We start from the raw sequence: 25661 nt of genomic DNA, 5'->3' as shown, positions 1-25661 counted from the left end.
AAGAACCTAAATGTCCATCAACAGATGAACGGATAAAGAAGATGTGGTGTACACACACACACACACACACACACACACACACACACACACAAACTGGAATACTATGTAGCCATCAAAAAGCACAAAATCTTGCCATTTGCAATGACGTGGCTGGAACTAGAGTATATTATGCTAAGCGAAGTAAGTCAATCAAAGAAAGGCAATTATCATATGATCTCTCTGACAAGAATTTGAGGGGCAGGGCGGGGGGATCATGGAGGGTAGGGAGGGAAAAAATGAAACAAGATGGGATTGGGAGGGAGACCAACCATAAGAGACTCTTAATCTCACGAAACAAACTGAGGGTTCTTGAAGACGGTGAGGGAGAGGGTGGCTGGGTTATGGACATTGGGGAGGGTATGTGCTATGGTGAGTGCTGTGAAATGTGTAAGACTGATGATACACAGACATGTACTCCTAGGGGAAATAATAATTAAAATAATAATTTAATTAAAATAAAATAAAATAAAGAGTGCGCAGAGCAGCTTGGTAAGCGGCTGCTGGGTACACGATGCGAACTGTGGTAGGGTGTAACAGTCCACGATGGCTTTTTTCCCATGCCCCCTCTTTTGGCCAGAGGACTCTAATTTTCCCAAATTTTCAGGGTTCGGTAGGCTCTAAGGGTAGGCACATGACTTACAACTGGCCAATCAGCCTTGTGGAAAAGGGAAACTCTTTCCATTGCCTTTGGTAAGCCAGCAAGATTCAAGCACAAAACAGCAACCCTATCTGAGGACAGCTTGCTTATGAATAAAGCACAGAGGAAAGCAAGCCTGACAGACTGGCAGAGAGACGGACTTAGCACCTCATGCGTTCTCTGAGCGCCTGGATCCAGCCGTAACTGAAGGAGAGCCCAGCCCCAGACCTCTCCCATAGGGAGCCCCATGGTGGCTGCAGCAGGCCTCACCTGGCTCAAGCGGTTCTGCAGCTCCTTGACCTGCTGCTCCACCTGCTGCTTCTCACCCTGTAGCCGCTCCACCAGCTGCAGCTTCTCCTGGCTCCAGTTGCGCTCGCTGATCTGCAGCTGCCGTGTCAGCTCCATGACGGCGCTGTAGGACTCTGCCAGCAGGTGCTGCTGCTCCTCACGCTCCCTCTGGAGGGCGGCCTTCCAGTCCGGCCCCGGCCGCTCCCCAGCCCCCTTGCCAGCCTTCAGCTCCATCTGCAGCAGAAGGAAAAGCAAACTGGGTGGCTGGGACCAGGAGACCCTTCCCCTCTGCCCCTGATCCAGCCACCTTCCTTCCCAGCAGGGGGAGGTGGCAGGGTGGGGGGAGAGCTCTTGCTCAGAAGGCCCCCCACCGGCTAGGACTACCGCACGCAGAACTGAGCCCTCCTCACAATCAGGGCTCGCAAGGAGCGCTTTCCACACACTAAGGGCTTCTCAAGCATTGTCTCAGCACCCTTGTGAAACCTCAGCAAGACAACTACCTTTTACGATACCTTGCAGAGGAGAAAGAGGCTCGAAGAGGTTAAGTTATTTGTCCCGGGTCACAGAGCTACAAAATGGGAGGGTTTCCTAGTTATTGCTTCTCGTATTTCATCACCTCTCACAAGTGGTCTGGGTTTATGGGTGGGGGGGGGCATGCACCCACAGTCACACAATGAATGTGCGCAGGAATCAGTCCAGTGTGACGGCCTGGTGGGAGGAGGTAAACATGCAGCCTCAAGCATCAGTGTACCCCAGATCCCCCAGGCTGTGGTCCATGAACCCCCACAGGGGCCAGTCAGCTTCCCAGTGGGTAAGGGGGCACCCGGAATGATGGGGTTTGGGGAGCAGCAGGAACATTCAGAGGAAAGGAGGGTGACATGGGGAAGCCAGAAGGTTGTGAGCACTGGGAAGAAGCTGGGATCATGGTAATGAAAAGCCAGCAGGGGCAGAGGTTTGGGGAGCAAAAGTCAGGTCTGCTACTTACTAGCTGGATGACCTTGGGAAAGAAACTTAACCCTTCCGTGCTGGTTTTGTTACCTGTCCAGCAGTGATTGTCATGCCCACACCCCGACGGGGCCCGTGATGCCCAGGAGGGCAACAGCGGCAAGGGCAGGCTTGGAGGAAGCTGGGACCTGAAGAGCTGAGGCAGGGGGGTTGCTGGTGATGGTCAGGGCATTCTCTCTGAGTGGGAGGAAACCCACCCTCTCACTTTTCAGACCAGAGGAGGGCAGCAACTTGCCTCTGCGCACACAGCAGAGACCACACACCTCCAGGGCTCCTTGTTAAGGCCCCGTGGTCACACTGGGTTGTGGGGAGGGGAATCCCTCAGTTTGTGTGAAAGGAGTAAAACAAAGCCAGCTAGCAAGAGACAAAGGGGATGCTTATGAGAAGGGGCGGGGGGAGCGAATGAAGACAGCAGGCAGCAGAAGCCTGGCCATGTATGTGAAGGACATCACCAGGCGCAGACATGTATTAAAGCATCTGGCCTCACCTGGGAACCCATGGTGCAGCAGATGGGCCAGTGATGTCCCGTGCCCATTTGTCAGTCCCTCACATTCCTTCCTCGGACCCACGACTCCCAGTCCCGTGTTTCTGGGACCCTTGCTGTGTGCTTCAAGGTAGTCTCTTGCCCTCTCTGGGTCTCAAGAAGTGAAGGGGTTCCTATGCTTCTTAGGAGCACGGCTTGAGCATCGTGCTCCCAGGTCTGACAGCTATGGGGGCTTAGAAGAGGAAAGAGCAAAGAGGGCAATGTCTCTGACAGGTAGGGGACTCACCTGAGCAGTATGGCTCTTCAACTCTGCCCGCTCTGTCTCCCAGGTGGCCTTGGCCTTAGCAAACTGCTGCTGGAGCTCAGTCAGACCACGGCGTTCATCCCGCAGCAGCCAGCACAGCTCCTTCAGCGTCACTTTCATGTCGGCCAGTGTCTTGATATACTCATTGGGCTGCAGAAAGGGGCAAGGCCCGGGTCAGGACCTTCAGAAGGGTGGGAAGGGGAGCCTGGGCTGGGAACACTCACTCAGAGTCCAGCCTGGGACTCTGCCCGGTCTCAAGCAAACCCCAGGGCCTCCCCAAGCCATCTCACCCAGCTGAGCCCAGGCCTGGCCACCTCCTAGGTTGACACGTGCCCCAGCCTCACATGAACAAAAATACTCTGAGGTCACAGCAATTATTATTCAACCTAAATGTGCGATGGACTCCGGCTTCTTCGAGCTTCTGCAGACTCTAGGCCCCGGGTCTTCATCCTTGCCCAAGATGTGCCTCTCTGACCCACCATGGGCCACATGGGGAATCCCAAATATGCAGCCTCCCTGACAGCCTGACTCAGTCCCCATCCTCTCTCCTGGGCCTATGACCTGTCTCCCACCTACCCAAGTTCACTGTGTATGACCCTGGTGGCCCGACTCCATCGCTCTCTCTGCCCCATGGCTTGATTTGAGAGTTCCTGACTCCAGACCACAAGGCCTCTCTTCACATGACCCCAACTGGATGTCCTTACCCCCACACTATGCATCCCAAGCCGAAGCCAATCCCAGAATACACTGCCACACCTCGGTACACACAGCTCTCTCTAGGTCCAAAAGGGCCTTTTTCCCACTCTCTAGTATGCAAGCTCCCATTCATCCTTCGAAACCCGCCACTTATTACCCCTTCTCTGTGACACTGTCCCCTACACTCCAGACAGAATTAACAGCTCTCCTGCATGTGACCGCCCAGTCCACTGCCCTGGATGACTTCTGAACCCCACAGCACTAAGTATCTGGGGCCAGTAACCAGGTAATGGCCCTCCGCAGCTCCAGTGACCCATGCAAGACAGATCAGGGAAGGAGGCAGGAAGCGATCGTTAAACAGACAAAGGAAGCATGGGCAGGACAGGACTGGGACTGGGCTGGGAACGCACCGTGTTTTGGGTCCAGCTGTCCCCTGCGCAGGTCTTGTTATCAGAATGCTGGGCGTTTAATTCCTCTTCCTCCATTAGCAGGTACAGCTCCTTCATGCTATTTACCTGTTTTTAAAAAGCCGCATTCAACAGGAGCTGGAAGGGTGTGTCATGCCTGGGAGTCTGACCATCAGGAGAGGGGATTCAGGCTAGTGGCCCAGATGGAAAGGGTACAACAAAGCCAGGCAAGAAGAAAAGAATGGGGGTTTATGGTCCAGGGTGGACCAAAGGCACTCTAGTTGGACACTAATTTCCCCAGATTTTAACTTTGGCTCCTGGGCACCATCAAGACCTAGGAGCACAGCTGGAAAGGCAGGCCCCCCTGTCCTCCCATATCAACTCTTCTGCCCCAAGGGCCATGAGGCATTCTCAGAAATAACCATATTGCCAGGCTGGGTCAACAGGTAGGCCCTTCGGGTGGATTAAAAGGGCCATGGGCACTCCCATAATTATAGAAATGGCAACCAAAGGTTTGAGTGGATGAAAGGAACCTTCCTGGGAGGGGGTTTGCTGCTGATGGATTCTGCAGAGAAGTCCAGAGCCAGCCAAGGAAGCCAGGGTACTAGTTCAGGGTGGGAATGAAGCAGAAGGAAGCTAACTTCTGACTGGGGCATTCATTCATCATTCGCTCAACAAAGAGTTATTGAAAACCTACCGTGCACCAGGCCCCATGTTCGGAGCTGGGGATACACCAGTGAGCAAGATGGACAAAAACCATTATCCCCTTTAGCTTCCATTCCAGTAGCAAGAACACTAACAAATAAGTGCAATATATGAAATGGGATTAACTGTCTAGAATGTCACACAGCGAAGCTCCACGGGGCAGAAGAGCAAGCCAAGGAGCTGGGGGTGGGGAGTGCTCCATGTGGGTGGTCAAGGAGGTCCTCAGAGAGACACTAGTATTCAGGCAAAGTCCTGAAAGAGCTAAGAGAGAATGAGCCATGTGAACACCTGCAGGTCGAGAATTCTGGTGAAAGGGCACAGCAGATGCAAAGGTCCTGAGGTGGGAACATGTCTGCGTGAGGGAAGCAGGAGAGCCACGGAGAAAGCGAGACAGGTATGCGGAACAAGGCTGGTCGCCCATGCCCGGGACTTGTAGGAACTTCAGCTTCGGCTCTGGGTAAAATGGGAGCCAGAGGAGGACTGTGAGCTGAGGAGGGACGCCCACCTGATTTGCGGTTTCTCAGGATCGCCACAGCTGCCAAGCTTAATGGGCAGCAACAGAACCCCCAACACAAAACTCCAGGGGATGCCATCCACATGCAGTACATGCCGCCTGGGGTACCTCCTCGCACCATTCTGAATGCAAGGTGCTTGGCAGAAAGGTGCAGAGCCGGGAGACCACATAAGAGGCTACAGTGAAAATCCAGGCAAGAAGTGACGGTGGCTCAGCCGGGAGGGAGGGCAGAGCGGCTGTGTCAGACTCTAGATAGATTCTGGATAGAGTTACAACATGCAAGGAAGGCCATTTAAGCCATGTACCTGGATAAGCTCCCCAAGGGGGCAGGTGGCGATAAGGGAGAGACGTGGCCCAAGGGCTGAGCCTTGGGGATTCTGACGTTAAGAGAGGGCAAGGAGAAAAGGAGGATCCAGCCAAGGAGATCAAGAAAGAGCAACCAGTGAGGTGGAAGGAAACCCAAGAGAGTCTGATGTCCTAGAAACCAAATGAAGAAGGGTTTCTAATATCAGCGCAGACACTGAGACTGGGAAGTACTCCGAGTATGGTGGGGGAGAAGGTCAGGGCCTACCTAAATAAACACCCCAATTCTGTCCCTGGTCATGAGTATCTAAACATACAGACTATGGCTGTCTGTAGACACAGGTGCATGATTCTTTCTCCAAAATCCTTGGGGCCAGGTGTGCTGGGAATTCAAAATGCATGGGGGTTTAGAAAGACAATGTGGTACCCACACTCTACAGGGTATCACTGCCCCAGCAGGGCCTGGTGTAACACTCTAGGCTCAAGCACACTCATGTTTCCCTATAAACATATGAATATTAACACGAAATGGGATAAATAAAGGTTTTACTGCCAAATGAATGTCAGGCCAATCTTTCCCGAACGAGTTTAGATACAACCAAAACAGCTCTCTCAGAACTTCTGGATTTCAGAACTGAGGCAAGGAATCAAAGATCTTTATCTGCAGTAGAATGGGAACAATAATTATCTACATATCTTAGCATATCTGTAAAGATGAAATGCAATCATTCACCTAAAGTACTTAAAACAGTATCTAGAATACCATACTCAATGCCTGAGCCGTTTTTTTTTTAATCATTCACACGTATAGTTATCATTTCACATGTAAAATTCTGCGTGTGTGGACACATATTCTTTGAGTGTGAATGTACATAGTTTATTTATATAGTCACATATATGTGTTTCTATCATATTTATACATGTGTATGTATCTTTTTTAACAATGTATATGGTTATGCTTACATCTTTTTAAAAAGATTTTATTTATTTATTTAAGACAAAGGGAGCAAGCATGAGTGGGGGCAGGGAGAGGGAGAGGGACAAGCTGATTTCTCACTGAGCAGGGAGCCTGACATGGGGCTCAATCCCAGGACCCCGAGATCATGACCTGAGCTGAAGGCAGACACTTAACCCACTGAGCCACCCAGGTGCCCTGATTATGTCTATATCTCTCTCTTTTTTTTAAAGATTTTTATCCGGCGCCTGGGTGGCTCAGTTGTTACACATCATGTACAGACATACATGACAAAACTTCACCAGCTATACACTTAAGATGTGTGCACTTTACTCCATACAATGTATCCCTTAAAGTAGTAAAAAATCATATGTACTATATGGGCCCATAATGGCATAGTAACAAAACTAGATTATTGAATTTACCCAGATACTGTTGCCTGCTGAGGACTGAGGTTCATTGCAAAGGGAAATGAACAAGTCTTAGAGAGGTGTTAAAGACCGATCAGCTCTCTTTGGGGAGGGACCACGTCTGTCTCCATCACAGTATCTCTAGCCACAGTGTCTGGTAAAGAGTTAGTTCTCAACAAGCAGAAGCTGAACGAGTGAATAAATGCAGGGATGGAAGCCTGCAAGCTGACGGCTTGGGGATGAGCCTCAGGGCTGTGTCAATGCCACCTGGGTGTCCACTCCCATCTTCCCCCCCAAGCCCTGCCCTAGTCCCAGCCCCAAGGGAACCATACCTCAAGAAAGTCATCCCCCTCGCTGGGCAAAATCTTGCCCTGCCGCCAACGCTTGAGGAACCACCTGAGCTTCATGAAGAGCAGCAGGAAGTTGTGCTTGAACTGCTGGGACTCCTGCACCAGCATGTTCTTCTCCTGGCTCCAGAATTTCTGCTCCAGCCTCCGCTGGAGGCTCAGACTCTGCAGCTCAAACTCCCGCCTCAGGAGCGCCCTCTGCTGGTCCTCCTTCAGCTGGGAGGGGGACAGGAGCGTGAGCACCCTCAGCTGTCTTCCCAGCACTCCCCTTTCCCATTCCGGGCCTCAGATAAAGACAGAGAGGAAAGTTTGGGAGGTGCCTGTTGGTGATCCCAGGGGCTCTACCAACATCAGCTCACTCTGTTGGGATAAACTCCAGGGAAGAGAAACTCATAAAAGCAACAGCGATCAGTTACGGATCACTGGGAAGTGGGATTTGAACCCGGCTCTGCCTCACTGTAAAAATCGTGACATCACATAATGAGCACATGCTGGCTGCCTAAGTTTCACGGGAACTCTCACATCTGATGAGGAACCCGGGCAGGTGAGCAAGGAGGGCAGGAAGGCATGACCTATGTCGAGCGCGAAGGGCATGCCAGGAGAGAGAAGATGCAAATCCTGAGGAAGGAATGCAAGGTCATGACTGAGAGAGCAGAGACTGGGATTAGAATCTCACCCTGGATATGCAACCTGGGCCAAGCATTTCAGCTCCCTGGGCATCAGTCTCCCCATCTATAAAATGGGGACACCTCACAGGGGAAATCCTGAGGACTAAAGGACATAATGTGTGAAAAGAGCACTGCACTGCCCTGACATACAGTAAGGGCTTAATACATGCTTTCTATTAGCAGGACTACCAGCCTGGATTAGCAGTCAGACCTCTGGGCTTTCTGATACAGGTTTTCAGCTCTGATGGGAGCAGTATGTCATAGGTGGGAAACTGAGGCCTAGAGAGAAGACAGGATTGGCCTGAGGTCACACAGGCCATCAATGACAAGCCCAGGATTCCAGCCCAGTAGAGCTGATGCACGATCAAGCACGGCTAGGGCCAGGAAACTCCAGTTTCCCGATACCTTTGCCTTCTGAAGACCCATGGAGCCCCAAGGTTTCTGCCTTCCGTTCAGGGAAGCTGGAGTCAGTATGGGGGACGGGCACTGGGCACCACCCACCTGGACCATTTTCTGGTTGAAGTTGTCGGCTTCCTCCTTCCGAAGCTGCCGCTCCTGGGACAGCTGCTCCTGTAGGCCCCGGAGGCTGTCATGGGCCTCAGCCAGCACCAGCTGCAGCTCCTTGATCTGGGATAAGGATGAGGGACACAGACACACGGAGAGAGTAGGGGGTAGGGGGGTAGAGCTGTGGTCAGAGGACAAGAGTTAAGTGGGGTCCAAGCTGTCCCTGGAGTACAAATCAGGCACAGTGGCTGGCCCTACTTCAAGGGGTTGTCATGACAATTAAGCAAAACAGTGCACATCAAATTTAGCTATTATTATAATTTTGCCTTGATAATTTCCCTCTTTGAAATTCATTGGAAGAAAATAACATTTTGAGAAAGTTAAGTTGGCTTCACAAAGATGTTCATTGTCTCATTGTTTATAACTACAAAAATTCAGAAACAATTTGGATAGATTAGGGGATTAATAGGTGTGGTTAACATGTCTATGCATACATAAAAGTCCATTCAACTGTACACTTAAGGATAGTGTCCTTAGTTGCATATATATCATTATATTATACTTCAATAAAAAATTAAAAAGGGTATATACCCCAATAGAAAAACAGAAAGGACACGGGGACACACACATAAATGTGAACAGTGGTTAACCGACAATCTTGTGATCTTGACCTCCTTCTATGTATCTTCCTGCAATGCTGCTTTGGGATTTTGCTGTAGTTATTTGTTGCTTATAATGTCCATATAATAAAATCTTAAGAAAAAGACAAAGCTCTACGTTTTGAGGGGAAATTGTATTTATAAGTACTGTAGCTAAACAGGCAGAACTAATCTATTCTATTAGAAGTTAGGATGATGACTGGATGGGGACGAGAAGGGAGGCTTCAAGGATAGGTCAGGCTCTGCTTCTTAATGAGCTCGCTGATTTCAAAGGAGTGTTCAGTTTGTGAAAGTCATTGGAGCTGTCCACTTACAAGTGCTTTTCTATGTGTGTTATGCTTCAATTTAAAATTTTTTTAAGTATTTCTAGTAACAGAGGGAAATTCTTATGCTATCATGTTAAGCAGGAAAAAAAAAAAAGGAAATATCATCTGCTACTCCTACATTAAACCTTCCCAGGCACAGCAAGATGTCCCTCTGTGGAAAAAAAAATTTTTTTTTTTTACCTAGCCAATAACATGGAAACTTGGCGATGGAAGGCACTCTGACTTAAGGTATATCTCATATGCCTATTTTATATGAAAGATTCTTGCGGAGTTCTCCTTGGACTCGGTGCCAAACACAGAGCCTGGCAAGTTGTAACCGCTCAGTCAAGAGTGGCTGAATGAAACAATAACCAAATGCATGCAGGTGCACTGGCCTATCTCCTTTTCTCAGAAAATGAGAACTAAGTTATTTCATGTTATGTTTTGGTTTTTCCCTTTTTGCCATGGCTGCTAGGAAGCTCAGACCACTTAAGAGTTTGATTCATCAGCTTCCAGAGAGTTTCTTCCCCTGGGCACTTGCAGACTGGCCTTCCTGGGACCACAAAATTGCCTTCCCAGGGATGTTCAGAAGAAAAGGGTGCTCAGGGTGGGACACGCACAAGGTTCTCCATGGCTCAGGAGTCTCAGGGAGGCTCCATCCCAACCACAGGAGCCTTTTCCTACTTCAGGTTCATTATGAAGTGCTGGTGAAGACTCAGAAGGCTGGGGAGGGGCTCAGGATGAGGGAATCCTAGAAATTCGACAATCTCCACCCACTTGTTACAAGCCGGAAAGATGCAGCCAGAGAATGGGAACAGGCCCAAGGCCACAAAGCTACACTGGTGGGTCCCCTGAGGCCCTGAGATGTGTCATCCTCCTCCTCCTCACCCAACAGGATCAGGCTGTAATAAGGCTCTTCAGGCATTTAATCCCTTCAACAGCCCTCTGAGGGATCACCTTTATTGTAAAGGTGAGAAAACAGGGATCAGAGAGGGCAAGTGACTGGCCTACAATCTCACAGCCAGTAAATAGTAGTTGCACAATTTGAACGAAAGCAGTCAGCCTGACTATAAAGATTGCTGCCCTCCCGCTAAAGAAATGAGTGGTTTTGTTAAATGACATAAACCATCAAATTCCCCGTGAAATTTAGTACAGCGAAGCAAAATCCATCCTTTCAAATGAGGTTATAAGCTTCCTTTTATCAGGCCAAGGCCCAGACTTCCTTGTCTCCCTTTCGGCTTGCTGCCTAGAAGCGTGGAACCACACAGAACACTCAAAACCCACGTCATCACCAGCTAAGCTTCTCCACAGATCACCCCACCTCTGGGAGGCCCCAGCCACTCTCCTCCAGCCCTCCCCCTCACTCCATCAGGCCTAGGCCCACCTCAGAGGCGTAGGAATCATTGTCTTCAGCTCGGTAAGGCCTGAAGTTCCGGCCGGGGTCGGGCTTGGAGTCCAAGTCACCACTGCGGAAGGGCTCTCGTATCCTGGGCTCCCATTCTGGCAGATCCCCGAAGTCAGGCGGCTGCACCCAGAGGCACAGGCGGAAGAGACCAAAGGTAACAATGGGGAGGGGCCCAGGGGTGCGAGAAGCAGCCCCACCCCGGGCCCTGGGCTCTAGAAGAGGCTCTGACCACCCACTTGAGGGCTAGGGCCTCAGTGGGTTCAGCTCTGCAGCCCAGACTCGGGCCTACAACTACTCAGTGAGCGAGTCTCTGTTGAAAGGATGAATGAGTAGCCAAGTGGTGGGTGAGAATCCTGGTCCCGTGAATGTCTGTCTTGTGCACAAACCTTCTGAGCCAGCCTCAACAGTCCTGCCACATGTGTAGCCTCAGCTCATTCCTACCTCGAGAAGAACCAAGGGGGAGACCTAACATTGCGGCGGGGCGGTGGGGGCGGGGGGGTTCCTGCTTGCTTAAAAAAGTAAGATCAAGCCAGATCAGCAGGGCACGGATTAAGGAAATTATGGCACAACCACACCGTGTTGTTGTCAGGAAGAAAGCTAAATTTGTACGGACGTGGGAAGACCCCTCCCATTGCTCTCAAGATGAAATGCTCCCATAACCCAGCTGCCCTCCTTCCCTTTGCCTGCGGGCACACCATGTTCCTTTCGGCCATGATGCCTTCCCACAGGCTGCTCTCTCTGCTTACAACTCTCTTCCCTGCTAATCAACCCTTATGATCTCAGCTCACATCAGAGGCCTTCCCTGACCTGAAGACGAGGTCAAGTCCCTTATTCACAGAACCAAGTGTCCTTCCCTGAGAGCCCTCCTATCCGTTTGTCATTTCACATTCCAGTGGCCTGACATCTTGATGAACATCTTTCTTCCCCACTAGATGACAGGGACCAGAGGGCAGGAATCAGGTCTGGTTTTGCTCCAGCTCCAAGCACAAAAAGTACATGACCAATAAATATGGCAGTGTAAAGCACACGAACCAGTAGACACATTACACAAGAAAAATCAGTTGTGTGGTGACAGCAGGTACCACATAAAACAATCTGGGTGAGAAACAAGCCCACGAGAGGACACGTACAGAAAAGACTTCAAAGGGCATGCTGTGATGATGACACGGTCGTGTTCTGGGTGATGAGGACACCAGTGTGCTCCCCTCAGGAAAATCCAGTAAGCCGCACACTCGCGTGCCATGTGCGCCTCTGTCCTGTATATGATTCGGCAAAAAATTTCTAATTTTTTAGAAATTAGGGGGGCTGTGACTGGGACATCTTACCTGGAAGTCGGAGCCAAGGTCTTTGGCCAAAAGCATCTCCTTGGAGGGCCCCTGGGAGCCCAAGGCAGGCAGCGATGAGAAGGGCTCTGGCTGCTCCTTGGGAGAGCCCCCTAGGGCGGCATCCGCCTTCCGTGTGAAGGCATTGAGCTCCTGCTGCAGCAGGCTTAGCCTCACCAGGATGGCGTGGATGAGCTTGGCGTCCCTGGGACCCTCGCTGTTGTCGGGGGCCTCATGCAGCCGAAAGTCAGCACACTCGTTGTCCAGACAGAGGCGGAGGCCAGCCGAGAAGCCGTTGGCATCAGCCACCAGGACGTCGATGGCCTTGCTGACCAGCGCGGCCTGTTCCCTCAGCCCAGGCAGCGCCTCGGCCTCCCGGGCCCTGCAGAGCCGGGCAGCGTGGGGGCCGGGGGCGTCGCCAAGAGCCGCAGGCACACACTGGGCAGAGTCCCCGGCCTCGGCGTCCGTCTCCAGCATGGGCCGCGTGCTCTGGCAGGAGGCAAGGTCACAGCGCTGGAGGTTGGAGAGCAGCACCCGGTTCTCGTACTGCAGCTTCTTGACCTTGCCGCTGAGCTCGCCGATCTGCAGCTTGGCGGCCGCCAGCTCCTCCTGCGAGGGCTCGCTGAGCACGGAGCAGCTGTCCTCTGACAGCGTCACATCCAGCTCGTGCTCTGCGCGGAACTTGGCCAGCTCGGTCAGCAGCAGCTTGTTCTGGTCCTCCAGCTCGGCCGACGAGCGCCGAAGCAGCTCGGCCTCCTCCTCCACGAACTGCAGGTGCCGCCGCAGTTCGGCCAGGCTCTCCCCGCACTCGCCACCACCCAGCGCAGAGAGGGCCAGGCGGGCCTCAGTGCCACCACCGTGATCCTTCATGTCGTCCATCTCTGCCCGCAGGCCTCGGTTTTCCACCTCCAGCTCCACGATGCGGCGGCTCAGCAGGTTGGCTTCCTCCTCCACCAGCTTCAGGTGCACCTTCAGCTCAGTCTCCCGGGAGTGGGGTGCGTCAGCCAGCTCCTCCGCGGACAGGGCGCCGTCCAGGTCCCCAAAGAGGGAGCGGTACTTGAGCAGCTCCTCCTTCATGCTGTCATTCTCCTTGGCGAGTTTGCTGAGCTTCTTACACATGAGGGCTGACTCCTCCTTTGCAAAGTGCAGCTGGCACTTCAGGTCCGCACTGTCCTCCTGCAGCACCACACAGGACCCAGGAAGGTGAGTGTCATGACCGCACTTCGGGGAGCGCTAACTACGTGCTGGGGGACACAGGAAGGAATCAGACAAGGGCTTGACTCTCGAGGAGCAGGGGAGAGAGGGAGGGAGACCTCCTTGATGTGGCACAGCCTGGGGAATCCGGGAGGGCTTCCCGGAGTAGGCGACATCCTGCCAGGCAACTGCTGCTGCCACTGCTGCTACCATTACTACTATAGTTTCCTCATCTGTAACATGGGGCAGTAACACTCCCTTCCTCACGGAGCCACGGGGAGGATTAAAAGAGATAATGTAGGGAAAGTGCCTGGCACACTGACAATCCAGGACCACGAGAGGCTAACTGTACCCTATGCCTGACCTGCACCACATCTGTATGGAGCACTTTATCCGTCGGCAAGTGTGAGAACCATGGGCTCTGGGCATCATATTGGGAAGTGAAATGAGCACTGAAGCCAAGAAAGTGAAAAGGAGAAGGGCGGGGTTGAGGCTGAGGAAGAGTGGGCTTCCCAGGCGACTTGGAGTTGGGCCTCGGCCCTTCAGATTCAAAATTGCCTGTGGGGGCCGTGGGGGCTGCCAGGAAATACCTGCACCGAAGGCTTCTTGTCTGTCTTCCCCAGGGAGCGGGTTCCCCTTTTCTTCAAGGAATGCTAGAAATTAAAAACAAAATACAAAAAAAACCCTCAGAAAACTGAAAGCTCATGGGGTGATAATGGGCATCGAAAGTAGTCAAGGTGCCTTGGGTTCCACTATAAGCCCCTGTCCTTGCCCAGCCTAGCCCAGCCACGATCAGCCTTGACCAGCACCAACTACTGAGTTACATGGGTCCTCAAGAACACCCAGCAGACCAGAAGCACGTAAGGAGAGGACTCTGATCACACCTGCCCAGGGTTCCCCTCCAATCCCACCCCTATATTATGATCCAGTTGGCCTGGGCCAAGACCCAGAAATCTGGGTTTCTGTTCTTCTGCATCTTTCATTCATTCACTGAAGATTTCTTGAGTACCTACTATGTGCCAGGTATAGCTAGGCACAGAGGACACAGCAGTGAACAAGCCAGACAGGGTACCTGGGGAGGATGCTATGGTGCTCCACCCAGATCCCCGCCTCCTCAGAACTGGGGCACTTGTTCCCCCAACTAAGATCTAAGTGATGCCACTGGCTGAGGGCAGCCCCCTTGTTCAAGGTCATATGCCCAGATGCAATGACTGGTCCATGGCCTCCTGCCTCAACTCAGAACAACTCTGAACAGCCGTCCCAGCTCCAGAGCTCCCCAGGAGATGGGAAGAAGCCATCAGTGTGAATGCTCTGAGGCTCCTTGGTGGCATTATTCCCAAAGGGACTCTTCCATAAACACGCAAATCTCCATTTCAGGGGGAATCCTGTCCTCGTGGACTTTAATTCGGAATGCATACTAATAAACAAAATGCATAATGGGTACAACAGATTACAGTTACACAGGAGGGACGGCTCGGTTTTTCACAATTTAAATTGTAAGTTTTCATGCAAAATAACACCATAATAATCATAATTCAAAAATCCAGAACTGATATGGAAAGAAACTGAATTTTTTTAGAAATTGATACTCTTAGATAAGCAAATTCTACATGGAAAAAAGTACCCTAAGAAAGTAAAAGTATATGCGATACTGGGAAAAACATTTGCAGTTTATGCACTGACAAAGGGTTAATATCCTAAGTACCTACAGAGCTTCATAAAATACGAAACAAAAAGGCCAACAAACCTATACTAAAATGTGCTAGAGATATGAAAAGCTGTTCTCAGGAAAAGAAAAGTAAATGGCTTGTAACCAGAGAAAGATGTTCAACCCTATTCAAGACGGAGAAATGCACATTAAAACTACACCCAGAGACCATTTCTCACCCATCTGATGGGCAAAAATCCAAACATCTGACAATATATTCTACTGGTGAAGCTATGGAGAAGCAGGAAAAGTCCTATATCTCTGGGAAGAATGCAAAATAGCACAAGCCCTATGGAGGGGAACTTGAGGAAATGTTACAATAATTTCTCCTAAAGTCTCTTGATGTTTAAAAAAGTCACTCATGGGGCTCCTGGGTGGCTCAGTCGGTTAAGAGACTGACTTGATAACAGCTCAGGTCATGATCTCAAGGTCAAGGGTTCGAGCTCCCCACTCATCCCCCACAAAGTGCTCAGTGGGGAGTCTGCTTGAAATTCTTTCTCCCTCTCCCTCTGCCCCTCTCTTTGCTCTAATAAATAAATACAATCTTTTTTTTTTTTTTTAAGATTTATTTATTTATTTATTTGACGGACAGAGATCACAAGTAGGCAGAGAGGCAGGCAGAGAGGGAGGAAGGGAATCAGGTTCCCTGCTGAGCAGAGAGCGAGATGCGGGGTTAGATCCCAGGAACCCGGGATCATGACCTGAGCTGAAGGCAGAGGCTTTAACCCACTGAGCCACCCAGGTGCCCTAAATACAATCTTTTAAAAAAATTTTTTAAATAACTTTTTTTTAAAAGATTTTATTTATTTATTTGACAGACAGAGAGAGATCCTAAGTAGACAGAGAAGCAGGCAGAGGAGAGGTGGGGAAGCAGGCTCCCCGCTGAGCAGAGAGCACGATGCGGGGACTCCAGGACTCCAGGACCCCAGGACTCCAGGATCATGACCCAAGCAGAATGCAGAGGCTTTAACCCACTGAGCCACCCAGGCGCCCCTAAAAAATAACTTTTAAAAGTCACTCAGATGCATGAGTGTGTTGAATACTCCTTCCCATGAGAAGGATGATTTATACTAAATGTACAGAACCACACTTGGGTTGCCTTTGACTTTTCAAGTTCAGCAAGTATTTTCTGAGAGTGCTCCCAGGTGTTTGAATGCATGCTTCCCTAGCACCCCACCTCTCACACCCATCCCTGAAGGTGAGAAATGAGGAGGGAACAGAAGGCTGGCTGAGAACAAAGCAAAAACTGACACCCTCCAATCTTCCCCCACCCCCACACTCCTGGGTGGGACATATGTGACATTTTTTAGGAATTTCCCACCCATCTTAATGTTAATACCTTGCTAGGGGGCAAAACGACCTTGGCAATGGCAAGGCCTCAGGTATCTAGTATCTTTTGTAGGTCCTCTTTAGCATATGAAAATTCTATTGAAACCTCCCTTTTCCTTACCTACCCCCAACTCCATGGTACATAACCTGCCATCCCTCACAACTCAGGGGCAGCAGCTCTTCCTGCCCACCGGTCCTGTTCTCGTGCTTTAATAAACCACCATTTTGCACCAAAGATGTCTCAAGAATTCTTTTTTGATCATCACCTCCGGACCTCACCCCACCAAACCTCACTTATATTCTAGAACTTCATCAAGAACCATGGATCTAATCCAAGCCCCCACCTCGCTGAAGGTGGGAGAAAGGTCCCACAGCAAATCCATAGCTGACCCAGGGCCAGTTCTCGACCGAGGTCCTGACATAGTTCCCAAGACTTGGAAGGAGAAAATGTGTTCCGAGTGGAGGGAGCACAGTGGCTCTCAACCCGAGTGCACATCACAATTACCTGGGGGAAGTTTAACAAAAAATGCTGATGCTCCAGGTCCCAGAGATGCTGCTGTAATTGTCCAGGGTGGGTCCCAGGCATCGGGATTTTTAAACAGCTTCCCAGGTTGATTCTACTGTGCGCCCAGCCTGGAACCAGAAAGCCCAGGAATTGAACTCCAGCTGGGGTCTGAAGTGTATCTTGGAGCCCAATCAAATCCTAAAGAGACCTTTTGAAATGCAAACGAGGCAGGAAGACAGAGGCTGACATTTCAGCCGCTGGGGGCCGAGGGCGAAGAGCCAGGATGTGAGTAGGGCTCATCTGGGATCTTTCAAAATCAAGGAGGAGAAGGCCGGAAATGGGGTGAAGCGACAAAACAGTTTCCCCCCACAAACAGCCCCACCCACAAATGGCACCTGGGAAGGGGGTGCTCAGAGTGACACCCGGACATGGAGTGAGTGGTGAGGTGACGGTCAGGCTCGCAGATCCGGGCCGGCTTATTGCAAGCTGAGGGGGAAGGGAGGCCTCTGCTGGGAGCTGAACTCTGGCAATCCCACAACACTGAGTTTCTCATCCTGGTCAAACCCCTTCCTCTCCCTACAAAACTGACCGCTTCAGGTGATCTTCAAGCACTGCAGACTCCCTGGAGGGAGGAAATGGGGTGACAGGAAGTGGGGGCAGGGTGCTATGAGGTCTCACCCACCACATATAAAGGAATGAAATCCTACCATGCCTAACACCATTAAAAAGGATGGACAGGAGCGGGATTTCCTGACATACTAGTCTCTGAGACATCTTGGTAAGGAAAAGAAGGGACACGTGCAACAAAACCCACAACCCAAATGTCCACCAACTGACAAATGGACAAAATGTGGTATATCCACACGAGGGAGTATCATCGCTCAGCCACAGAAAATAATGAAGGACTCGTACTTGATACCATATGTGTGTATCCTGAAAACAGCACGCTAAGTGAAGGAAGCCAGTCACAAAAAGCCACACAATGTAGGATACCATTTACATAAAATGTCCACAGTAGGCAAATCCACAATGATAGAGAGCAGATCAGTGGTTGCCCAGGGCGGGGCGTGGCCCCCTCGAGCGGCTGGGGAGAGACTGTTGATGGGCTTGGGGTTCTGGATGGAGAAAGTGGTGAAGGTTGTTCAGCTCTGAATATTCTACAAAACCACTGAACTGTACACTTTAAAAAGACGAACTTTATCATATGTGAATTATATCTCAATAAAAGCTGTTATAAAAAAGAAAAATTTCGGGGCGCCTGGGTGGCTCAGCGGTTAAAGCCTCTGCCTTCGGCTCAGGTCATGGTCCCAGGGTCCTGGGATCGAGCCCCGCATCGGGCTCTCTGCTCAGCGGAGAGCCTGCTTCCTCCTCTCTCTCTGCCTGCCTCTCTGCCTACTTGTGATCTCTCGCTCTCTCAAATAAATAAATAAAATCTTAAAAAAAAAAAAAAAAATTTAGAGCATGTTACTATTGTGAGAGAAATAAGGGTGTGTGTGTGTGTGTGTAGGTCTGAAGAACATACCCTAGGCTGTTTACAATGAGAATACAGCAAACTTATACTTGGCTCTCTTCCTCCCCCACATTTTTGGCGGGTGGGGGAGACACGGTCCTCCAGCTTTTTCTTTAAGATTTTTTTTCTCATTCCAAAATACTTTAAAAAATAAATTAATATAGAAAAATACAATCTCACTGTAAATTTACACAACAGTGACAAATCAGAAGTTCCCCTGTCCCAGCCATTCTCCTCCCCAACCTGAGGGTGACCACAGTGGACAGCCAGTTGGAGCTCCTTCTCGACCTTTGGCTCTGTGTTTAAATACTGAAATGGACGGTGCTCTTTTAGACTTTTCTTTCCTTCCTATGTTTACTTGACTCTGTGATCTCTGATTTTTATAATAAGCACCTCAGGCAGAAGAAAACCCCAACCACCCAGCATTTTTTAAAAGTTTGTGTTCATGCTACATTATTCTACACGTTACAGAAACCATGGATACAATATAATCCCATCTTTATTTTCTAAAAATACACAGAGAAATACACATTGTGTGAACACGGAGAAAGGCTAAAAAGACACAAACCAACCTGCTAACCACGGGTTAAGCTGGGTCAGGAGCAGAATTGAAGGAGGTGGTTAAGAGACGCTTCCTTCTCATTTTTTATGTAGGGTTATTATTATTTCTATTATTTTTTTTGGATAACACATTCACATTGATCAAGCTTCAAAAACCACAAAAATGGGGGAATTTGGGTGCAATGTAAGAGATCTAGGCTTTCAGTTATGGAATGAATAGGTCTCTGGGATGAAAGGTACAGCACAGGATATGTAGTCGATGGTGTTATAACAGGGCTGCATGGTGACGGACGGCATCTACACCTATGGTGAGGACAGCAAAATGTGCAGACGTGTTCAATCACTATGTCATACACCTGAAACCAATCATGTTGTGCGTCAACTACACTTAACAAAAAAAAAGATCACAAAAAGGAACACAGTGAACCCAAGTCCCCAGTTTTTCTGCCCAACCGATACCACTGGGGTCAGATGTACCCTTAGTGGTAGGCTGGGCCCGCCCTGATGTGCTTTTGTATAGAGTGATATTTTTGCTTCACTGAGCGCTTCTGTTAGGGGGGAAAATGCATCTAGACATTTCAATATGTGTGTGCATGTAAGTAGAAAAATGTTTTGGAAGTATATGCCCCTGCCACCCAAATAATACTTTAATAATTACTCAGAGTAACTCCCCCTGAATACTGGATTACAGGTCAATTTTTCCTTCTTATGACTTACTTGTATTTTCGATTAGTCTTCCTCTAACCTGTCGGGTGGAGGGAGGAAAATCATAGTGAGATGTTTTTTACACACCGTCCCAAGAAAAGTCACTGGACACCTCTCCAACTGGCAGACAGTACACTCTGAGTACCATGAACCTCGCATGTAACCTCACTGGGAAGGGAGGGCAGTGGGCAGAGATGAGGAGCCAGAGCGGGGAAACACTTTCAGGACCAGAGTGACTCCAGCCTTTTCTGGTTGGAACTGACCCTCCCTCTCCACGCCCCCTCCCAAGCCATTCGGGCTCCCACACTACCCTTCAGCTCTGGAGGGGAAACAAGGCAGGCTCACAGAGCACAAAGACCTCCTTCCCTCTGCAGGGCAGCAGCTGGCCAGGCGGCCTGGGGGGCTGCGGTGCCCCTCCAGGGAGCCAGGGCCTGTCAGAGCCCCTTTGTGGAGCCCCCAGGGGCAGATGTTCTGGCCCCAGGCCTCAGGAGAGTGGGAGGGAAGGGGCAAGGCAGGACAGTCCCAGCCACCAACAAGAATGCCTGTCGCTAAGTGATGGACCCCAAGGGCACATTCTTTGGCCTGCGCACATCAGGGACTTCCCTACCGACCAGAAGCAACTCACAAGACCATTTCTGAGCAGCCAGGGTGGGGCCTTTCAGCATCCTTGGTCTAAGGGCTCCTAGCAGGAGCAGGGCCTATGTCCTCCTTCGTCCTTCTCTAGGAGACTAGTAGATTGGGTCCCCTGCACGTCCAGGCCACACAGAGAGGCTGCCTGAGCTCAGCTCTGGAGGGGCCCCTGTGCTCCAACGCCTTCCCTGCTCCCGTGCTGCCAGGAAACAAAGACCAACCTTCAAGGAATAAAATGAACCTGCTGCCAAAACAGCTGGGCAGATTTTCACCAAATATGGAGGGGATGTGTGAAAGGGTCTCACTGAAAACACAGACTGCGCTGTGCGTGCAAAATTTACTCTAGAGGGGACCTGCGGTGGGGGTACCTCTTAAAGACTGAGGCTTTCTTCCTCCAGACCAGCTGAAGCAGCTACAGGCCACGAGGCTCCGCGCTAAGGGGAGACCATCTGGGGGAAGGAAGCAAAGACTGGCTTAGATATGAGCCTCCCGTCAGAAGTCACGGGGACGCACACACTGACAACAGCAGGCATGATTTGCGATGTAACTGCTCCTTACCTGGGCAAGTGGCAGCTTGCTATAGACCACGCCTTGCTAAGGGCAGCAGAAACGTGTTCTTTAAGTTAACTGGGACTCCAGACCCAGAGCCAGCCGGCAGTTTGTAAGGGTAATGAGGATCCCCAGTATTTACCAAGCCCTTCCCCTCTGCTAAGCACCTCACCTGCTCATCCCTGAGAAGCAGGCATGCATACTCCTGTTTTATAAATGAACAAACCGAGCCCTGGAACAGTTACACGATTTGCCTAGCAACACAGTCACTGGCAAGTGAGTGGCAACTTGAATGCCAGCATTCAAACTCAGGCCCGTGTGACCCCAAATTCGAGCCTGCCCTGCACCATACAAACCACGGCCTGGATGCATCAGAGGACACCGCCAGCAGAACCCAGCATTGAACCTGGGTGATGTGAAGCTAAGGTCAGCACCCTGTCCACCCCATCAGAGTGGAAATCAGGATAAGAAGCCGGCGCCGGAGACAGAGGGGCTCACTCCCTGCCGACAGCAGCCCCTTCAGAGGCTCTGAAAACACAGCAGGGCCCTAGGGAAGTACCTGGACAGGTTGAGGAGGGCGGGGCAGCACCTAAGAGTAGGGGTGACTTTGGGAGATAGAGTTCTGGGTTGGAAGCCTATCTTTGTCTTTTCCCAATCCCATCTACATGCAGCAGTCCACTCCTTGGTATACACCCAGGAGAGCTGAACCCGGATCTTATACAAAACCCGTGCGCAAATGTACAGAGCAGCATTCCTTCTACTAGTCCGAAGGCGGAAACAACCCAAATGTCCATCAACTGATGAGTGGACACACAAAATGTCTATCCATACAATGGATTATTATTTGACCATAAAAAGGAATTAAGTACTGACACACACTTCAACACAGATGAACCTTGAAAACCTGATGTTGCGTGAAAAAAGCCAGTCATAAAACATCACCTATCACAGCATTCCATTCGTGTGAAATGTCCGGGACAGGCAAATCCAGAGCCAGAGTGGAGATTAACGGTTGCCAGGGGCTGGAGGGCAGGGGGAACGGGGAGTGACTGCTAACGGGTACGGGCTTTCTTTCAGGGGTAATGGAAATATTCTAGAGTTAGATCATGGTGATGGACGTACAACACCATGAATACATGAAAAACCATTAAATTTGGAGCACCTGGGTGGCTCAGTGGGTTAAAGCCTCTGCCTTCAGCTTGGGTCAAGATTCCAGGGTCCTGGGATCGAGCAGCCTGCTTCCCTCTCTCTCTCTGCCTGCCTCTCTGCCTACTTGTGATCTCTCTCTGTCAAATAAATAAATAAAATCTTAAAAAACAAAAAAACAAAACCATTAAATTTGACATTTTTGAATGGTGACTTTCATAGAATGTGAATTATGATAAAATACTGTCGAGAAGAGTAGCACCTATAAAATGAGGATAACAGCTCTAGGTATGTTGGGAGGCCATTGGTGTGGCACCTGGTACAGAGCAAGCACTCGGACACAGCCGCTATATTCTAATACACCACGTCAACACTCATACTGGCTTTCTGCCTAAAGCACGAGAACGGGGGAATGATACTGGACGAGGGGGAGGCTGCTGTTACGATTCTTGAGCCGCAGCCCAGCTGGGCAACGGTGCCACTGCAGAGGGTGGGTGGGGCTGGCCACCCTCCCTTCTCTCCAGTGAAGAGTGATCTCCATGGCAACCACATCAGCTCAGGCCAGGGGCTCCTGTTCCCAGCTGGGTGACAGTATTGCCACAGCAACCTGTCAGGATGGCAAAGGCAGAGCTGGATGATGGGACTCCAGCAGCTCTGGCAGAATGGCTAAGGGACCCTCATCTCCATGGAAACCATGTCAGGAAGGAGGAGGGGAGGCGGAGCAGGCAATCAGCAAATAAACACAGGGCCACACCCCCTTGCCCAGATCCCAACAAGCCAAGGGGCATGTCCGGGAGGGCCAGACCTGCCTTGCTGACATTGCCTTCCTGAGGGAACTGAACCGGTATTTCTTGAGCACCTACTGCATGCCCAGCCCCATATGGGGTTCTTTACATGCTTGACTGTATTTCAAACTTCACAAATAATCCCCCCACCCAAATCCACCTAACTACAGCACTAATTAAAAGAACACGAAGCAAACTCATTTTCTTTCCTGTGCTATTCCCACCATCTCTCACTCCTTAGTTCAGGGGATTTTCCTCTACACCTCTGCTATGCATTTGCACATACACATGCTCCAAAACCAGTCTGCTCTGTATGCCTTTTCAAAATACTTAGTGGGACTGCACTATATAAATATATATACACACGTAGCTCTCTAACTTTCTTTTGCTATTAGATCTCTTTCAGAACTAGTACTTACATATCTACCTTTTTTTAAAATTGTGCTAACATATACATAGCATGAAATTTACCATTTCTAGTCATTTTCAAGGATACATTTCAGTGGCACTAGGTGCATTCGCTTTGCCAAGCAACCACTATTCATCTCTAGAACTTTTTTATTATCCTAAACTGAAACTCTATACCCACTGAATACCAATTCCCCACTCCCTCCTCTCTCCAGCACCTGGCTACCTCTACCCTGCTTTCTGCCTCCATGAATTTGGACTACCCTAGATATGTCCTATACTTGGAACCATCTAATACTGGTCCATTGGTGGCTGGCTTATGTCACTTGGCATCATGTCTTCAAGGTTCATCCATGGTGTAGCATGTGTCAGAATTTCATTCCTTTTTGAAGCTTACCAAGAGTCTACTGTATATATATATATACACTGACAGCCATTTGGGTTGCTTCTATCTTTTGCCTATCACGAATAATGTTGCTCAGAACAGAGGGGTACAAATATCTGTTCAGGTCCCTGCTTTCAGTTCTTTAGGGCATAGATCCCAAAATGGAATTGTTGACTCATATAATAATTGCATGTTTAATTTGTTCAGGAATTGCTACACTACTTTATTCTTTTTAACTTCTTCATAGAGTTCTATAGTTACCCAATCTGTCATAAACAACCTCATGGGCTGGGTACTGTTATTATCCTGATATCAAAAGGAGAAACGGAAACTTAGAGGGGATGTGGCTTCTGCTAAGGAAGGGGGTGCTGAAGTCAGGCAACCTGTCCCTCTCTGGGCCTCAGTTTCCTCTCCTTTACAATAGAAACACGCTGAGTTGGGGCGCCTGGGTGGCGCAGTCAGTTAAGCGTCCAACTCTTGATTTTGGCTCGGGTCATCATCTCAGGGTCATGTGCTCAGTGAGGAATCTGCTTCTCAACCTCTCACCTCTCTCAACCTTCTCCCCCTGCTCACACACACACACACACACTCTCTCCAAAATAAATAAATTAATAAATAAATTAATCTTTAAAAAACAAAAAAGAAACATGCTAAGCTTCAAGGCACTCTCTGAAACTGTCTCCCCTTTTCAATATCAAGGGTGGCAGCAGTGAGATGTGTGAAGAGGGCCCCTGTGCTGTGGGCCAGATCACAGGGCGGGGGGCAGGAGGCTGCCTGAGGGAGGGGGCCTCCCCCCTGGCCCTTAGCAGCAAATGCCCCCGGTCTCTACACTGAGAAGCCATTGGCACGTCACACCAACATGCCCAGGAGGAAGGGTAGCCGGAGGACTGTTCTGGCCTCAGGGCTGTGGTGTTCCAGTCCTGGAACACTGGCATGCCTGCCCTTGGGGAAGGTGAGGAGTGCCCTAGAACAATGTACAATCCCAGGACACCCTCCTGCGCAGCCAGACAGCTGAGGCCCAGCTGTGCCTCTGTGGTCAGAAGCTGCCCAGGGCCGTCGGGAACACAGACTCCTGATTCCAGAGGATTCTAGCCCCTAGGCATCACCTAGGCAGAAGGCTTTCAAGAGGCATTCTGCAGAGCCCCTGGGCCCCATGCAACCTTGAGGACATCTCTCCTTCTCTCAGGGGCTGTTTCCTCATCCAAAAATGGGTACAATCACAACCTCACTAGGCCTTTATGAAAATTGTTGAGGGGAAGTGTCTAGCACAGTACTTAACACGCCACATGCCCAACACATAGCAGAAGACAGAAAGTACATATACGTGGAAGGACTCACATGAGCAAAGCCAGAGAGGCTGGTGCCTGGGGGCCATATTTCAGGAAGCATCTAACGTCCTAACATCTGTGTTGAGACACCGGCCAGAGGCCTGGCCCCAGCACTGCCTTCACACCAAATGGCAGCCCCTAAATCACGTCCACACAAGTTACCCCAGCGAGTCCTCACAATGACTCAGGGCATCCTTGTCCTGTTCTGTAGGTGAGGAAACTGAGGCAGAGGGCCGGGCCCCACGCTGGGCACCAGGGAGTGCTTCCCAGTTAATCCTCCCACAGCTGTGGTTCTTAGGTGGATGACTGTCTCCTTCATTAGCCTGTGGGCTCCTGGAGGACAGGAATCAGTGTCTTTCATTCACCACTGCGCCCTCAGCGTCTGGGACACAGAGCACACAGTAGTACTTAGGAAATGTGTGTTGTAGGAATGAACGCATGAATAAGAGAGCTCTGCCAGGGAGGCGTAACTGTGCAGACACAGCGGTTCAGAGCCCCGGCTGGGTGGGACCGGCATGCGCCCACCTGCCCAGGCCTGGCCCTGCCTGGGACGGACGGTTCCTCACCTCTCTCGGCCGTTCCAGCTCCGTCTGCAGCACCTGCTTGGCCAGCTCCGTCTCAATGAGCCGCTGCCGGAGCTCCTCGTTCTCCTCCTCCAGCCGTGCCCGTTTCTTCTCCACCGCCTCCAGCTCCTTATGCAGCCGCACCGAGATGTCCTTAGAGACCTGAGCAAGGGTGGGTGATGAGCAGGGACTCCCCCACCCCGCCCCGCCCCAGCTGCAGAGCAACCCCCCAGCAGACAGGGTCTCTTACCACTCCCACTAGCAGATGAGAAAACCGAGGCACAGAGAAGTCAGTAGAGGGTAGGGGGGTCACACAACCAGGAAAGAGCAGAAGCAAAACCCAAACCCAGGCACCCTGTGCTCCCAGTGTCTGTATCACAGTTCAGGCCCCAGGAAGC

General features: G+C 50.5%; 1 protein-coding gene across 1 annotated transcript in view; it reads right to left on the bottom strand.

Annotated features, from left to right (window-relative positions):
* MTCL2 (microtubule crosslinking factor 2) overlaps positions 1-25661 on the bottom strand; it is a gene marked incomplete at both ends in the record, with an annotated part of 61054 nt that overhangs the window by 9309 nt on the left and 26084 nt on the right. The window contains 9 exons of the mRNA XM_080814215.1: positions 947-1198; positions 2740-2907; positions 3864-3968; positions 7080-7310; positions 8264-8389; positions 10615-10755; positions 11961-13133; positions 13742-13804; positions 25267-25425. Coding sequence (XP_080670341.1) covers positions 947-1198; positions 2740-2907; positions 3864-3968; positions 7080-7310; positions 8264-8389; positions 10615-10755; positions 11961-13133; positions 13742-13804; positions 25267-25425 — 2418 coding nt within the window. The remainder of the gene's footprint in view (positions 1-946; positions 1199-2739; positions 2908-3863; positions 3969-7079; positions 7311-8263; positions 8390-10614; positions 10756-11960; positions 13134-13741; positions 13805-25266; positions 25426-25661) is intronic.

Source organism: Martes martes (assembly GCF_963455335.1).
Source record: "Martes martes genome assembly, chromosome: 9".
NCBI lineage: Eukaryota > Metazoa > Chordata > Mammalia > Carnivora > Mustelidae > Martes > Martes martes.
This window is presented reverse-complemented; position numbering and strand designations above follow the sequence as displayed.